Raw genomic sequence first — 18,744 nt, forward strand, 5'->3', positions numbered from 1 at the left:
AAACTGTGAGTAATTCTAAAACTTTCATAGGTGTTAGTATTTTGATATACTGTACTCACTTAATTTTTATATTACTAGTTTATATAATAATTTATATTGAGATGTCAAAAAGAATAAATCCACGCCAATTATCTAAAAGTGATTAATTAAATTAAATGATTAAGCTGCTCCTCTAATAGTAAAAAATAGAATTCTTACTACGAAGTGATAAGTGAAAAATGAGGGCGCTAGAAAGTGATTATAAGAAACACTCATACATTTTAAATATACTAAAGTGAGAAAAATACAAATCATAAAATTCTCCCAAGTGGATAAACCAGTGATATACAATTAGTGGTAATAAATCTTTAAAATAAATCACCAAAAAGTATTGCACACATAATTTAAGTCCATAAAGAAAAAGTGTTTGACTCTTTCTAAGGAAAAATATACAAAGCAAAAAAGATAAAAAATTGTCCCAATTGAAAAAAAAAACAAAAAATTTGATTAATTTCCCAAATCCATCCACCAACAAAAAACAAAATCTTGCTGTAAAAGGATTGTAGAAAATGGAGAATAATTAGTTCTCCATTTTACTCTCCCTAATATGTAAATACCATATATATATATATATAAATGTTGAACACTCAAAAATGTAAAATATATTAAAATAACCATCTAAAAAGATGTTAATTTATACCAAACATCATTCATTGGCTAAAAAACAATTTAGATCCATTCACTCCAGTATGTAAGGTTGGTGTGTGGTCTTGAGTCAATACCCACATCTCCCGTTTATGGCCAAGTGTGCAGGCACACTCCTGCTAAGCGCAGAGATACTTTTCTAATAAAAAAGATCCATTGAGTCTGGTAAGCACATTCCCCTTCTGTGCACTTTGGGTGTCTTATCCTTGCGTATGGTGAAGGAACAAGTCTGCACTGTCTGGACAACAATCCTTTTACAGCAAGATTTTGTTTTTTGTCGGTGGATGGATTTTGGAAATTAATCACATTATTTGTTTTTTTTTCAATTGGGATTTTTTTTTTATCTTTTTTGCTTTGTATATTCTTCCTTAGAAAGAGTCAAACACTTTCTTTATGGACTTTTATTATGTGTGCAATACTTTTTGGTGATTTATTTTAAAGATTTATTACCACTAATTGTATATCACTGGTTTATCCACTTGGGAGAATTTTATGATTTGTATTTTTCTCACTTTAGTATATTTAATATTTATGAGTGTTTCTTATAATCACTTTCTAGCGCCCTCCTTTTTCACATATATTGAGATCTCGTAAGAACTCTAAAGCCCCGTACACACCAGGAAAACTGCCAAGAGAGCTTTTGGCTGGGAAAACCGGACGTGTGTATGCTTCCTCGCAGGAAAATAGAGAACCTGCTCTCTATTTTCCCCTTGGGATTCCTGGCATATTTTTTCCCGCCAGATTTACTACTTTCCTATGGGAAACACTGCGAGGCAGTGCCGATGGAGCATACACAGGATTCCCGGCCAAAGCTCCATGGCAGTTTTCCTGCCGGGTTCTTGGCTTTTCCCTCGGTTTTCTCAGCGGACTTTTTACCGCTGAGAAAACCGAGCTTGTGTACAGGGCTTTACTTCTCCTGCAGTTTTCCAGTGAAATAAAATAAAGGGAAAGGCAGGCAACTTCACAATGGCTTTAGTTGGTGGTACTTACCTTAAAACTCACTTTTTGGTGTTCTTGAAATCAGTCTTTGGGCAAACACTGTGCTTTCTATAAATGTATGACAATTTTTTTTAACAACGTATCTGCATCTACAAATTACTTAATGCCCCCTCACCAAAAAAAACACAAAATCTGGTAATTTATATAATATGTACATTTTATTTAAAAATAATCAACAGTTAATGCAGTGTCAGTGCAGCCATTCAGCATGTTCAGTTTTCACCTTCTATTACACTTCCAGACAGAACAGTAAACTACATAATACATCACCAGGGGAACTGCTATCACATTTGGTAAAGTGAACCCATGCCGTGTACATGCAATGCAAAGCAACGCGTCCACTTAACTGTTACCCCTGGAGTTACTTACCTTAATTTTGCCCCTCCCCCCAACGTAACCCTTCAAGCAAAGTGAAATTCATGTTGCTTCCCTTTATGAAAACCATGTTACTCACTCCCCTTCCTTCCATGGAGTGACCACCACTCGACACATGACGGTGGGGAGAAAGTCCTTAATCTTGAGTAAACTCCAACCACAGCAAACTCGCATAGCTTTTCTAATCACTTCAAGGGGCTAAGAGAGCAACAGGTAGGCAAAAAAGTAAAGGTAAGCATATGCAGCTGAAAAGGTGGCAGTTAGGTGAACCTGTTGTTTTGTTGTCAAATGTATTATTTGCAATGAGGAGTAGTAAAATATGTGCTTGTCCTCAACTTTGTGGCCTTTCAGGTAGTACTCTATCCTCCAACTTGGTAGATGGGAAAAATAAGAAAATGTATAGTCTTTTTCCCCAACATCCATAGAAATGTGGATGCTCAACATGGGGTAAAACTCACTAGAGATACCCTGTATGGACAGGTAGTCTTTGCAAGTCATACCATGGCTGGGTACACCACTTGTAACTCTTAGCCCTTGTGTGGTGACCCTTGACCATCAACATCCAATAAGCAGCAAAAATGTAATCTTACACTGTTTACAACATGACCCAGAACACTAACGGACTTAAGGAACAAAAAACGGTGATGCCGTAAACTGCTAGCAAATAAACAAATGTGCGTTATACAAAATACAAAAAGAAGTAACTTTACTAGTCATTTCACAATACTTCCTGATGCCAATGCTTACAAAGTGTAACAGCAATACACAGTATTCACTAAATGTTCAAGTTTTAAGAACAACTCCAGATAACTGGTAATATCAATTGATTAACTGTTTAATATGTACAGGAGCATTGCATATACTGTATACTGATTAAGGGTATTAAGGGATAATGTCTTTTTTTTTTAAATACATTTTCCAGTTTATGCTTGGGCCTAAAAAATTTAGACTCTGGGCTTTGGGCCCCAAATTCGGGGGTTTTGTTCTAAAAGCCACCCCCTAGCAAACGCCACAGCCTTTAGTAAATAACCCCCTTTGTCTACTAGCTCAAAGAAACCTGTATAGATCTTCAGTTAGATAAAGGCAATAAACAAGCTTGCTGACAGTACTGAGCTTTTTATTAGATAGCCCAATATGCCTTGCAACCTAAATGTCATGTATGCCCCCCAGTATTAGGTGTTTTTTTGTATCATAAACAATTTATACAAGCAATAAAAAAAATCATAAAGATCAGTTTCTACACTTGTAAACATTAAAATTAGCCAAAAACCAAACATTAAAAATAGCCAAAAACCATAATAGCTTGCCATTAAACTAGACTTGTTAGGTTGTCAACACTGCTTAAATAATCACATTTATATAAAATACAAGTACCCTGAGGTCCCTGTGCACACCTACAACCATTTTAATACGCCACAAGGAGCCCTAAAACTTACACATTTGTTCTGTCCCATTTATAAGTATTTTTTTCTGTTTAATGCTAGTTAGTTCAGTCCTAGCTAGACCTGCTCCTAACTTCCATGTTCCCTCAGTCAATGTTAGTACTTTGAAGAGACAGGGCTTAGGAAAGTCATTATCTTCTTACACTTCAAAGGACTGGAAATACATCATCTGTACTGCAATTAGCTGAAGTTCAAATGCATTGGATTCAGCGTCTTATTGAAGAGTTAAGCTGTCTGTGGATAGCGCCAAGTCTGCAGAGGACCTGTCCAGGTAGACTGGGTCTAAGGAGGTATGTCTATGTATAAAGCGACATTTGAAACAGAACAACATTCCTGGTGAAGTTAGGTGGGTGGTCGATGAGATTGCCCATCACAGTAATGGAACAGTACGGAGTAGAAGAGGCAGATTTTGATTTCTCCAATAAGTGATGGAAGACATTTTGAAGTTTTTTTTATCTGTATAGCAGGTTTGAGAAACTGTCAGGTTTCGATTTTATCTTTATCTAACAAAGATATTAGTAGGAGTCATGTCATTTTTACTTTTACTCATAAAACCTGCAAATGGCCAACAGTTTTTCTTGGTACCGTACTTATTAGGGAAGCGAAGGTCATGGTTGGGCTCCCTGTTTAGTAGGGTGAGTTATGACATTTAAAAAAATGTTATCCACTTGTTCATGTACAGTGTTCCCTTTTTAATAAAAGCATTTTTTTCCTTTTATATATTGTTACACCCTTTTTATTAATTTTCATTTTACTACTGGAGTTTGTAGTTGTTTAGTGCATTATTTGTACCAGTGCATAGCAAGTAGCGGCATTTTTTAGGTCATTGTGGGTTTAGAAAAAAATCTCCACCCTTGAGTAAACCTGGAGCTCAAAAAGTCTTCTCTGCGGGTCCTGAATGAGCGGTAGATGTTGTTATTATTGTTGAACGCGTGGGTTGGGGACTCAGGTTGGTAGCTTCTCTGGAAGTAGTTTTGTTGGTAGTTGGTTGGCGTTGGGGGAGTTCGAAGAGAGGAGTAGCCATGGAAAGAATTAATGCGCTGCAGAGGGGATGTGACTGGAGATAGCACGGGGGATGTGACTGGAGATAGCACGGGGGATGTCACTGGAAATAGCACGGGGGATGTCACTGAAGATAGCACAGGGGATTGAACTGGAGTGATGGATGTAGGAGATACAGGTGGTTCTGATGTGTGGGAAATACTGGATGACCCACTAAAAGGTTCTGAAGTTGTGTTTTTACTCTCCTGGGTGCTGGTGTCTGACATTGCCCCTTTCTCATTATCCTTTCTCAAGACTGGCGCCATTGGAGCTGGGGACTTCAATCCCATCACTGGTTTGGATGTGGCATATAGATGTCTAAACTCTTCATCAAATAACTCCACCACATGTCCAGAAAACTTGCACAAAAGGTTTCTGTGGACTTGCCCAGAAAGCCACGTGAAGCTGAAAAGACAAGAGGAGTATTGTTAGAAAGTATAACCTTGATTTATAGACTGTCCTAAAACAACAAAACTTTTCAAAACAAGTCCAAGCAAAGTTCATTTGAGAATATTTCAATGATTACAATAGCCAGAATTCCTTTTTGTCATTCTTAGACAGATTTCATTCTCACTGGAAAAGCTGTTTTCTTAAAGTGCTCCTCAGTGTTTCTTCCAAATGAATAGAAGGCCATGAGAAACAGATACGTTTAGCAGGTTACCCAGCCCTCAAGAAAGACACCAATGAGGGGCTACTCAGATAAAACTTCAAAAGAAATACAGCAATATCAAACAACGAAGAATCCAGAAATTCACATGAGGAATTAAGCTGAACATACAATATAAAAAAACAAAACCTCATAAAAAAATAATCAGCAGATCCAGAGAAATAAGTAGGTAAAATTGCTCAGAAATTTTAAATTTTCTTCTGAAGATCATGGTTGACTTTCTACCTCCTAAGTGCCGGTTCACACAGGGGCAACCCAACTTACAGCGCGACTTTGCAAGGCAACTTCAGCGCGACTTGAAGCAGCTTACAACACAACTTAAATTTTCCTCTAGGTCAAGCGACTTTGGCTGTGGCCAATCACAGAATAATCAGCTCTGTGGGAGGGAGGGGTTTGCCTGAGTAAACTATTTTCTCTTCCTGTAAAGTTGCTTCAGTGATCCGACTTGGAGGCAACTTCCATTGAAATCTATGGGTACAAGTTGGCTAGAAGTCGCCTTGAAGTAGTACGGGAACCTTTTCTGAAGTCAGAGCGACTTCAGTAGTGTACACCAAGACGGCTCTCATTCACTTCAATTGAATTTCTCATGTTGCGCGACTTGGGGCGACACAAGTCAGATCCCAAGTTGCGGTATGAACCAGCACTTAGGCTACTGGTTGCTTAGTAAAGCACAAATGTGGAGGCTTGGAAGGCAGGAGAGGGCTAGGCCAAAACTAAAAAGTCAAACTTTGCATGTAAAATTTAGATGCCTGTATCTCTGAAGCTACTGATGTTTTTTATATGTAATTTGCACCAAAATTAACCTGTTTCTTCATATTTTATCAATATTTCAGTTGTATTACTCATGCTTGTTACAGGTTTACTTTAAGGTAATTTTGTTTAGCTGAGTAAATATAAATGTTTGTAATCTTCTATTCAACTTACTTACTACTGTACTTAAAAAAGGGTTTATCAGGTTCAATAGCTCAAAAATGACTTTTGCACAAGTAAATGTGTCAGAGCAGTATATCCCTTATTAGTTTAAAGCGGAGTTCTACCCAAAAATTGAACTTCCGCTTTTTGGAATCATTCACCCCCCCCCCCCCCCCTGTCACATTTGGCACCCTTCAGGGGGGAGGGGGGAACAGATACCTGTCTAATACAGGTATTTTGCTCACATTCCGGGCATAGATACCCGAGCCACCTGCGGGTATCTACTCCAGTTCCGGTGCCTTCTCCGTCCCCCCCGCTGTCTTCTGCGAGACACAGTTTCCAGAGAGGGGTTCCAGGTGCCCCTAATTGATGGGCCGCTACTGCTAGTCAGTAAATATTTTTTTTTCAACAGAAATGACATGAACCAATGCCTAGACTTTGAGCTATGTGGCACCCATTAGTTGTGGCCATGTACACTTCTCTATCCACACTACAAATCCCATAGTCCATTGTCCATCTCAGGAGCGGGCAAGAGAGGGTGGCTACATTCTTACATAAAGTGAAAACATGGAGAAAAAGTGTAGCCACCCTCTAATAGATCACACAGCAAACAAAACAAGAAATTTGGAGGAGGCTGAGAGCAATAGAAGTGACTGTTTTTTTTTGGTTAGGAATGCATACTTGAATATTTTTTTTTAATTCTTTATGTAAAAAAGAATAAGGATACAGGGAACATATTGAACAGTCACAGATATTTTGAGATTAGTTTAAGTTAAAGATTTCCCAATACTAAAAACTGCTTTTGAAAAACAATAAAAAATAAGAATATTCCCAGCATGATCGTGACAGCAGTCCCCCACACTGATGGCGACTCTGCAAACACTGACTACTAACAGCAAGAATGCACTTCAGAAGGCATATGTCCTGACAGCAATCGGTAATTATGAACAAGTAGAGACACAGACAGCTGGAGTTCGGATTATTATATCGACACTTCACTTGGCTTTTTCACCAATTCGCCCTTGAGGGTAAACAACATCATTATTTCATAGTGCATTTATTGACGGCTAATATTTCAGCTATAAAAAGACACAATGAGGCTGGAGCTGCCCATACTAGCACTGGAGAGGGTCCCTTGTCAGCAAAATATTTTTAAAGTGATTCCATTTCGATATTTTTTTGTGTGCAAATAACAAACGTGTTATACTTACCTGCTCTTTGCAATGGTTTTTCACAGAGCAGCCCGGATCCTCCTCTTCTGCTGGCGCTCCTGGCCTTTCCCCCCTGCCAAGTGTCCTTGTGCGTGCTCGCTCCTGTGCTGGCTCTGTGCGTCCATTGATACACAGAGCGCAGCTCATCCCCACCTCCTCTCTCTGCTCACTGGCTGTGATTGACAGCAGCTGGAGCCAATGACTCCCACTGCTGCCCTTCTGTCCAATAAGGAAAGAGAGTGCTGAGAGAGCCGCTGCTCTTGTGCACAGCACTGGCCCGAGATCAGGCTCAGGCAAGTAGAATGCAGTAAGGTAAAAAACCTTCTGCCTTTAGAACCACTTTATTCTATTTTTTTTAATTCCTTATTTAAGGAATGCAACAAGACAATGTAGCTTGACATGACAGACTGTTCTCAATGATAACCGTCAACAGTAATATATTATATGTGTACAAACAAGGGGTTAAAGGCAGCATTAACACAGTAGATCAAGTTCCCCTCACAATATCATACAAAGAATTTATGGCCGTGACATCCATTGCAAATATAACTTGCATTGTAGTTTGAGTCATATAGGAGAATATGAATGGACATGTAGAAACCGAGAAGATGACACAAATCTATTGCCGTCTGGGAGCTGCGGGCGTCTGTCTGGGGGCAGGTTTGACATCACTGGGGGGGCATTGTGATGATGTCAGCAATAGCAATTTGACCACAAACGCTGTTTACTGTGGCACGCTATGCACACCATATAACCACTCTCCTTGGGGCACCCAAAGGTGTTCCAGGCTGCTAAAGTGTTCGGGTTTGGCTTTAAGAAAAGGTGGCAACCCTAATTCCGAGCCTAGACTCCCAGAGTCTGTGTTTTCTAGGGAGACACAAACCCGAATCAGAAACAAGACCACTCCAAGGATGCCCAGGCACACTTCTCCCAAAAAGCAGTAATTCCCCAAAAGCCAGGGCCCATAGTCAGTGGGTAAGAGGTTTGCCCCTAGTCCTCTCCAAAAGCCCCTGTCCTGGTTAGGTATGTCACAGATTGGAGGAAACCTGATGTACTCAGACACAAGTCTGTTTTCTCCTGGCCACCCATAGATCTAACATAGGTCTGCAAAAGGGTTGCAAAATGGAGGGGAAAAATGGACGGCAACAGATTTGTGTGTGACTATCTTGGTTACTTGGGGAGCCACAGCCCGGTCTGAATAATGTGTCCGGGTTTCAGCCTGCCTGTTAAGCCACTTTCACACGGAGGGCTGTTTTGCCGCAGCTAAAATTACATTCGTCCTGTTCTGTTGGGAATCTGCTCATGCCTCCCCTGCTGAACAAACCAATAGACATCGCTGTTAAAAGGGCCTAAAGCTGAATGAACTTTCCCGCCTGGGTTGTGCGTTGAATGCTCCGTGCACCTGTGTGCATACATTAGATGTGGTTTTATGTAAGATTGATAGATAATGATGACAGCTGTGCAGGCGGCACCCAGTTCTGGCACCGAGGCTTCTGCTTTGTTCCAAAATACACATGAGGAACCAGAGCCAATACTAAATTCTTCTATTCTGTGACAGCAACAATGTAAATCAGAACACAGAGGAATAAATCAATGTGAATGAAGTCAGATTAAACGTATACTAAAGATTGAATGATGATGGAAAGAGGAAAACAAAGAGCGTTTTGCAAAACGAGCTAAATTTTTTAATACATTTTGACTTGATATACAAGTGATGTCTTGATATACAAGTAGCGTCATGTCACAACTGAGTATAAAAGAGAAGAGAGGCACCTTATGAATTATGACTTATGAATAAATGGTTGTGGGACTAATCATTTGAGTTTCTATTATTTCTTATTGGGAAATTTGCTTTGATATACAAGTGCTTTGGATTACAAGCATGTTTCCGGAATGATTTAGGCTCGCAATCTAAGGTTTTACTGTATTATCTTTTAGATTAGAATATGAAATAAAGTGTAAGCAGGTTTATGTATGGACGGGAATGAATCAGCAGTACGACATAAAACACCCTGTATTTGCTCTATATCAGTTCTCTAAAGTGCGCAACACTGAACATTACGCAACACCAAAACAAGACAATTAAGGCAATTTCTTGGATAAAACAATTTTCAGGTGGAAATAAAATTATCTGTATGCTATGTTGAGACTTGTCAGTTAAAGGACGGGCTGGAGCCATTCTTGTTATCGTTGTGGAATCCAGTTCATGCATCAAGCTTGACTCCAGATGCCAAGCCTACAAAAATTACATTGTTTTGGAAACTGGAAATCTTCTCAACAGAAAGAACTGTGAAAATCTCAATGGAAGATGAAGTTTGCTGGTCCAGCATGGGAAAGCGCAAAGCTTTTCTGAGAAATGGAAAGGGTTTAACCATGCTGATATATACACTCAAGGCCACTTTATTACAGTAGGTACTCCTGTTCAATTGTTTGGTAACACAAATTGCTAAACAGCCAATCACATGGCAGCAACTCAATGCATTTGGGTAACCATCAGGACACATTAAGAGAAAATTCTTAAAAAAAAAAAAAAAAGCAATAAACAATAAACCAAGAAGCACCCATTTTTCCCAAAGGCAGTGACAACTAAACACTAGGGATGAGCTTCGTATTCGAGTCGAACTCATGTTCAACTCGAACATCGTATGTTCGATCGTTCGTCGAAATACGAACAAAACGGGTCGTTCGCGCCAAATTCGAGTTGCGTTTCACAGACCATAAATCACTGCGCCATCGCTGACTGATGATTGGCCAAGCATGCACGATGACCCGCATGCTTGGCCGATCACAGCTTGCAAAAAACGGAGAGCAATAATTGGCCAAAGCCAGGGTGGCTTTGGCCAATTATGGCACAGGGGATTTAGTACACGCCCCACACTATAAAAGGCCGCCTGCAGGTCTGCCTTGTGTAGTGTGTTGCGGTGGTTAAGAGAGTACAGAGAGAGTGTAATTTTTTGCAGGTAGATAGAGCAAGCAGGCAGGCTAGTCAGTTAATGTTACAGCGTGTAGAGGATATATATACATCCCAGGTGTTGTACATATATTTATACACTGTATAGTTTAGCTAGATCAGTTCTTCCTAATTTACTGGCAGGCAAGTGATTGTGCTAGCTGCAGGAATTCTTATGTTGTTTATTGCCTGTGTCCTCTGTAGTTTGCACCTAAAGCTACTTGGTGTGTACTGGCCGTGTGCTCTGTAGTTTGCACCTAAAGATTCAGGAGCAGTGATTTTAATGATGCTTAAATAAAAAAAAAAAAATAATGAAAAATTCCTTTAAATATTGTACCTGCTGATTTGACAGTTGGGTAGCTGAGAATGATCACTGATGTATGAAGGTTTCCGTATTACATTGTCATTTCATTTAGTCCGGGTGCATCGGGTATAGCGGGTTGTATCTCGCATTGGGGAGGAGGAGGCTTCTATTCAAATATGATTAAAGATATGGTATGACGGGGGGTAGGGAACTGAGTAGGGGGGGGGGTGGAGGGAAGGGGTTAAGTTGTTATGACTGCTATCTATGATGGCAAGGTTCTATGTTAGTAACTGGTCATGTTGACCATTAGGTAAGCTTGGTGTTGTGCCAAGGAATGTATATCTTGTTATGTCCAAAAATTTTCAATAAACAGAAATTTAAAAAAAAAAATATTGTACCTGCTGGGTGTCTATAGTATGCCTGTAAAAACGTCTTTGAGAACCCGGGTCTTGCCCCAGGGAACATGTATCAATGGAAAAAAAGTTTTAAAAACTGTAGTTTTTTCAGGAGTCCTGAAAAAAACTACCGTTTTTAAAACTTTTTTTCCATTGATACATGTTCCCTGGGGCAAGACCTGGGTTCTCAAAGACGTTTTACGACAATAACTTGCATATTAGGCTTTAAAATGAGCACTTTTGAATTCGAAAGTTCGAGTCCCATAGACGTCAATGGGGTTCTAAATGTTCGCGCGAACGTTCGGTCCGTTCGAAGGTTCTGGTGCGAACCGAAAGGGGGGGGTGTTCGGCTCATCCCTACTAAACACATACAAAACAAAACAAAACTTGCTTAAGAAAACATATCTGGGGGCAGATCCTCAAAGAAATTACGCCGGTGTATCACTTGATACGCCGCGTAATTTCAGATTTCGCACGTTGTATCTTTATTTGGATATCCACCAAACAAGATACGACGGCATCTGTGTTAGATCCGACAGGTGTACGCCTTAGTACGCCGTCGGATCTTAGATGCAATTTTCCGGCGGCCGCTAGGTGGCGTTTCCATCGTATTCCGCGTCGAGTATGCAAATTAGCTATTTCCGACGATCCACGAACGTACGAGCGGCCGTCGCATTTTTTTACGTCGTTTCTGTTCGGCTTATTCTGGCGTATAGTTAAAGCTGCATATAGCAGCTTTAACTATACGCCGGAATAAGCCGAACAGAAACCATATAGGTGGCGTACTCAATGTTAAGTATGGCCGTCGTTTCCGCGTCTAATTTTGAAAATTCTACGTCGTTTGCATAAGTCGTCCGTGAATGGGGCTGGACGCCATTTACGTTCACGTCAAAACCAATGACGTCCTTGCGACGTCATTTAGCGCAATGCACGGTGGGAAATTTTAGGGACGGCGCATTGCGCAGTTCGTTTGGCGTGGGGATGCGCTTCATTTAAATGAAACACGCCCCCTACCCGCCGCATTTGAATTCCGCGCCCTTACGCCGCGAGAGATAAACTACGCCGCCGTAACTTACGGCGCAAATTGGTTGAGGATTCAAACTAAGCCAAAGTAAGTTACAGCGGCGTAGCGTATCTGACATCTGCGCCGGGCGCAGCGTAGGTACGTGGATCTACCCCCAGATGTGTAAGACCACACATACGGCAACATACTGTCCTGATAAAGATCAGGTGTAACACAAATGCAAAAGAGAAATCACTATGCCAGCTTTTCGCAACCTTTTTACCTTGGATGAACCCTTGAAATATTTTCAGATCTAAGGGAACACCCAATAAAAAAAAGAATACAGAGAAAAAGTAAAGCAAATGAATATTTGCCAATGTCAAACTGGGATCAAATGAGAACAAAGCCCATGATAAACTGAACAGGCATTTAATATGAGTTAATTTTTAAAAGTCCATAATGTCCTTCAGGTATGAAAAAACAACACTTGTGGCAGCTCCCCAGAGAGTGAAGCAATTGTCTAGAATCAAACAAAGGAACAGCAAGGTGCGCCAAACTAAGTGTAGCAGTAAAGTCGAAGGGGGAGGTTTTCAAAAACAGTCAAATGGTCACTCACATGAAATAGAAGATAAAAGAGCATTATGAACTCTTAGTCACTGTAGGTGCCCCATTATGTATCGCTGTGGGGTAGATGTCTCAACAGGCCAGGTCTCTGGCTCGCGGTGTGTAGAACCAGCGTGGAACGCACTTTGAGCTGAACCGGACGTGACGTCAAGACGTGTTAGGTGACACGCTTCAAAGCATCCTTTTTTTCCTCAGCCCCCCGTCTTGACGTCACGTCCAGTTCAGCTCTGAATGTGTTCCACGTTTGTTATACACACCGCGAGGCAGAGACCTGGCCAGTAGAGATATCTACCAGGTCGTTAAACTAATTGATCATTAAACGAGGAGCCACGTGTAATCAATATTTTGATTGTATTGTGAAAAAAAAGTCTAAAGACAAAAATCCATCTCAATAACATTGTTTTAATTTGCATAAGTACAGAACACAAATGAAAAAAAGTCTGAGTGGTTGTTAAACAGGTAAGTCGTTAAACGAGGAGTATCTTTAAAAAAAAAAAATACAAATGTCTACATCAGTTTGGCCAATATGTATTCTTCTACATATTTTTGGTAAAAAAATAGCAATAAGCGGATATTGATTAGTTTGCGTAAAAGTTATCACGTCTACAAAATAGAGGATAGATTTATGTCATTTGTGTTATTAATTTTTTTTTATGAGTAATGGCGGTGATCTGCGATTTTTAGATGGACTGCGGCATTGCAGCAGACAGATCGAACACTTTTGACACTTTTTTGGGACCAGTGACATGTAAACATTAGGTGGCACTGATGAGGAGGCACTAATATGCCGCAACTTATGGGCATTGATAGGCGACACTGATGGGTGGCACTGGTGGGCACGGATAGGTGGCACTGGTGGGCACTGATTGATGGCACTGGTGGGAACTGATATGCAGCACTGGTGGGCAGTGGCACTGATAGGCGACACAGATAGACAGCACTGATGGGCACTGATGGCCACTGATGGACATTGATGGGTGACACTGATGGGCATTGATGGGCAGCAATGATGGTCATTGATGGGCAGCACTGATAGGCGACATTGACTGGCAACACTAATGGGCACTGATTGGTGACACTTGTGGGCACTGATTGCTGGCACTGGTGTAATCAGGGCACTGACGATCAGTGCCCTGATTACATGTCTCGATGTCCCCTGTGAGGAGATGCCACTGATCGGCTCCCCTTACCACACACTTTCATTGTGAGTCGATTAGAGCCAATTACCGGCATTTCCGTGTTTACATGTGACCGGCTGTGATTGGACACAGCCAATCACAGGGTTAAAGAGCCGTGGCCGCTGCTCTTTACAGAGATCGGGGTCGCGCCGTGTCCTACCCCTTGTGGGCGCGTGAGAGCGGCCGTTCTGGGATGACGTCGTCCCAGAACGAGAGCCGCACCGCCCCTCCGTCATTTGATGGTGGGCGGGCGGCAATCGGCTAAGCCAGATGGCCATGTGTCTGTCAGAAGAGTGGGTGAGGGTTGTCACCCTAGGATAGGAAGTGTGTTATTTGCAGTAATATCAGATGAAAATAAAGGTTTAAAAAAAAGCCAGCCAAAAGCAGCCACCAAACCTAAGGACTGGTAGGTTGCAATATATACTATATTTTATGGGTTAAAGGAGTTGTAAAGGAAAAAAAAAATTTGCCTAAAATTAATGTCTGCAAGGTAGACAGACAGAATAGTGTAATGATTCTGTTAAAAAATGAGTAAATACCTATTAAATTCCTTCATCTATATCACCTCCGGCATTCTAGTTTCTGTTCTCTCATTCACTTCCTGGTTTGCGGCGCTCGTTCATGTAAGAACTACATTTCCCAGTATGCATAGTGGCACGCCCAGTAATTCACACCTCCCTGAAGTCTCTAACACGTAGAGATCGTCCTGTCGCACAGATGTAGTTCCCAGGAGGGGGCGAGCACATCACTGACCACCGCAGTAAAGCCTCCCTTCACGGTGGTCAGTAAAATCAGACAAGCAGGAAGTGAACAGAACAGAGAAGAAATAGAGCAACTTCTGAGCACGGCCGGCGCTAGGCATAGGCAAGTCAGGCGGCTGCCTAGAGCGCCAGGGTAGGGGGAGCGGCAAAATCCAGATCCCCAGCCACTCGCTGGGGATTCGGATCAATAAAATACCTCCTGGACCGAAATGTTTAAAAAACATGCCTTATGGCGCCATCCGCCAGGCTAGGGGGCGGTTTGCGCCTGTGGAGACACCACCTTCACCACGCCAATGCCATCCCCAGCCCGCAGCGCTGTTGCCTGATGCCATGGCTGAGACACAGAGCCGAGCTGGAGCTGAGCACAGTCCGGACAACAGGCAGTACACGGGAGGAGCGCACAGGCGGACAGCGGCCACTGGTAGCAGCAGAGAGCTCCCTGCAAACTTCATGACATGAAAATGATGGCAGGGTGGGTGCGATGGAACTGGAAGCCCTGCATGCAAGCCCGGGCCCCCCATGCGACGTCCGATCTCTCAACCCCCCCCCCCCCCTGGCCGCCCGGGGATCCGCCGCGAGAGGAGCAGACAGACGGGCAGCAGCGCCGCCTCCCCCCAGAAAAGCCGCCACCGCCGCCGGCTCAGGTACACAGTGGAAGCACAGGCGTCCTCGCTCAGTGCTGCAGCCTGTCACAAGAAATAAAAAAAATTACTCTGCTATCAAGTTTACATTGCACTGTGTACAGAGGGGGAACTGGTTTGTGTGTGTGTGTAGGGGGGTACAGAGTGGGAACGTGTGTGTGTGTGTGTGTGTGTGTGTGTGGGGGGGGGTGTACAGAGTGGGACCTGGTGTGTGTGGGGGGGGGGGGGACAGATGTATGTGTGGGGGGGACAGTGTGGGAACTGGTGTGTGGGGGGGGGGCAAATGTGTGTGTGTGTGTGGGGGGGGTACAGAGTGGGAACTGGTGTGTGTGCGTGTGTGTGTGGGGGTGGACAGATGTATGTGTGGGGGGGACAGAGTGGGAACTGGTGTGTGGGGGGGGGGCAAGTGTGTGTGTGGGGGGGGTACAGAGTGTGAACTGGTGTGGGGGGGGGACAGATGTGCAGGGGGGTACAGAGTGGGAACTGGTGTGGGGGGGACAGATGTGCAGGGGGGTACAGAGTGGGAACTTGTGTTGGGGGGGGACAGATGTGCAGGGGGGTACAGAGTGGGAGCTGGTGTGGGGGGGGCAGATGTGCAGGGGGGTACAGAGTGTGAACTGGTGTGGGGGGGGACAGATGTGCAGGGGGGTACAGAGTGGGAACTGGTGTGGGGGGGACAGATGTGCAGGGGGGTACAGAGTGGGAACTGGTGTGGGGGGGGACAGATGTGCAGGGGGTACAGAGTGGGAACTGGTGTGGGGGGGGACAGATGTGCAGGGGGGTACAGAGTGGGAACTGGTGTACGGAGGGGGAACAGATGTGTGTGTGTGTTGGGGGGGTTACAGAGAGGAACTGATTGGGTGGGGGAAGGAACAGATGTGCAGGGGGTACATATAGGAACTGATGTGTGTGTGTGTGGGGGGGGGGGGTTAAGGGGAACAAAGAGGGGAACAGGTGTTCAGGATGATACAGTGATGGGGTGATCTGAGGTGTAAAGGTGGTAGAATTGTGGTGATCTGAGACCTAAAAATACAGGATTTGGGGTAATTTGAGGTGTGAAGGTTCAAATCCAGTTTTGTAAAAAAAATAAAAATAAATGCAGATCCCTTTGCAGGTCAAAAAATGAGCATTTTTTATTGTTTTTACTAGGAACGTAGCATTGTCAGTGTATCTGTCGCTCGTACAGACAGGCAGTTACACAGTTGGCCTCTCTGTATACTGCTTTAGCCTAGAAATAGGTGAAGAGGCGCCGCAAAAATCTCAGTGAGGGTCGGAGCGAATGGTGCGGGGGAGGGGGGGGGGGGCGGCAAAATGAGGCTTTGCCTAGGGTGTCAAAAATCCTTGCACCAGCCCTGCTTCTGAGCAAAAACGAACAATGAGGAAGTGAAAAGAGGAATGTCTACAGGTAAAGGCTGCTTATTATGAAAAAAATGTTTTTCCTTTACAACCCCTTTAAGATACACAATAAATGAGCAGTGTAGAAAAATCCATACTTCAACCAATTAATGGCAAGTATTTTGTCCACATTTTGACATCAAAAGGCCAAAACCAGAATAAAATAAAAATGAAGGAATCCCACATACAAGACTTGAATATAAAGGATTAAAGTGTAACTAAAGACCTCTTTCACACTGAGTCTCCCATAGCGTCGGCGGTAAAAGCTATTTTTACCGTCAACGCTATGGGCGCATTTGCGGCGCATTTCGGCTGCTAGCGGGATGGTTTTACCCCCGCTAGCGGCCGAGAAAGGGTTAAAACCGCCCGCAATGCGCTGCTTCAGCAAAACCTGTACGGTTTAGGAGATATTCCCTATGCATGCAGCCACTGACGTCAGCGGTGCATGCGCTCTGAATGCCCCAGCTTAACCACTTAAGGACCAAGCCTGTTTTTCGGACTCGGTGTTTAAAACTGTTTTTTTTGCTAGAAAATTACTTAGAACCCCCAAACATTATATATTTTTTTTTCTAACACCTCACTTGTGTTGTTTGAACACCACTTTCATATGCGGGCGCTACTCACGTATGCGTTCGCTTCTGTGCGCAAGCTCGTTGGGACGGGGCGCTTTAAAAATGTTTTGTTTGTTTTCTTATTTATTTTACTTGATTTTAATAATTTTTACACTGTTTTAAAGGGAAAAAAAATGGGTCACTTTTATTCCTATTACAAGGAATGTAAACATCCCTTGTAATAGAAAAAAGCATGACAGGTCCTCTTCAATATGAGATCTCGGGTCAAAAGACCTCAGATCTCATATTTAGGCTAAAATGCAATAAAAAAATAAATAAATTGGCATTTGAAAAAATGACAACAAAAAAAGGTGCCTTTAAGGCCGAGTACTCACGACAGGACATGTCCGATGAAAACGGTCTGCAGACCGTTTCCATCGGACATGTCTGGCCGGGGACTGCCCGGGGACTTCTGTTCGATGGCTATACACACCATCGAACAGAAGCCCGCGCGTAAACATTACGCGGGGCGTGTCCGCGGTGTCGCCGCGTCGATGACGCGGTGTCGCCGCGACAATGACGCGGCGACGTGGGCGGGCCGCCTTAAATATGCTTCCACGCATGCGTCGAAGTCATTCGACGCATGCGAGGGATGCGGGCGGCAGGACATGTACGGTAGGTCTGTACAGACGACCGTACATGTCCGGGCGGACAGGTTTCCAGCGGACTGTTTTAAAACAAGTCCGGGAAACAGTTGTCCGCTGGAAACCTGTCCGATCCGTCCCAAAATGGTCCGCTCGGGCCAACACACGGCCAAACATGTCTGCTGAAACTGGTCTGCGGACCAGTTTCAGCAGACATGTTTGGTCGTGAGTACGGGGCCTAAGACGCATTGGGCGGAAGTGAAGTTTTGACGTCGCTCCCGCCCTGCTATGGTATGGAGACGGGTGGGGGCCATCTTGCCCTCACTCGTATGCGTGCCACAGAGGGAGAAGGACACGATCGCCTCCACCGCTACCGACGACTCCTGTAAGCGGCGGAGTGCACGGGAGAGCGGCGGGGGGGCCCTCTCCCGCCGGCCGATAACGGTGATCTTGCGGCGAATCCGCCGCAGAGACCACCATTATCATTTACAGGACTGGCCACGGAAAAGATGGACATACCGGTTGTGGCAGCAGCTGCTGCCGTTACGAGATATCCATCTTTAAAGTGCCGACGTATATGTACTGTACATGAGCCAGTCCTTATAATCCGGCAGCGTTGCCAGACCTTGCCGGGAAGAAAACTCCAGCGCGCAAGGGCGCCAAAGTGACGTCATAGCAGCTCCGGTCACTCAAAGCGCTGGAGTCGCGAACCCGAAAGACATGCCGAGGGCAAGATGTCTGCTCCCTCGGCGTGCACCGGGCTCCGATACGGGGGCTTCGTTCTGAGGTAAGTATTTCATAATAATCTAGTATGCGCTGCATACTAGCTCATTATGCCTTTGCCTTGCAGGGGTTTTTTTTCCCCTGTTTTTTTTTTTTTGTGCGGGTTTACTACCGCTTTAAGAATTTCAATGGTCTCTGACAATTTTTTTTCTACCTCTCTGTCTCTCTTTTCCCATCACTGATA

At 43.6% G+C, this 18,744-nt stretch overlaps 1 protein-coding gene across 1 annotated transcript in view; it reads right to left on the minus strand.

The window, feature by feature from the left end:
• Window positions 1-1,819: 1,819 nt before the first annotated feature.
• The window catches only part of FAM83A (family with sequence similarity 83 member A), a 91,257-nt gene continuing 74,332 nt past the window's right edge, over window positions 1,820-18,744 (minus strand). The window contains exon 4 of the mRNA XM_040354918.1: window positions 1,820-4,946. Coding sequence (XP_040210852.1) covers window positions 4,319-4,946 — 628 coding nt within the window. The 3' untranslated portion in view covers window positions 1,820-4,318. The remainder of the gene's footprint in view (window positions 4,947-18,744) is intronic.

Source organism: Rana temporaria, chromosome 5, assembly GCF_905171775.1.
Source record: "Rana temporaria chromosome 5, aRanTem1.1, whole genome shotgun sequence".
Classification (NCBI taxonomy): Eukaryota; Metazoa; Chordata; class Amphibia; order Anura; family Ranidae; genus Rana; species Rana temporaria.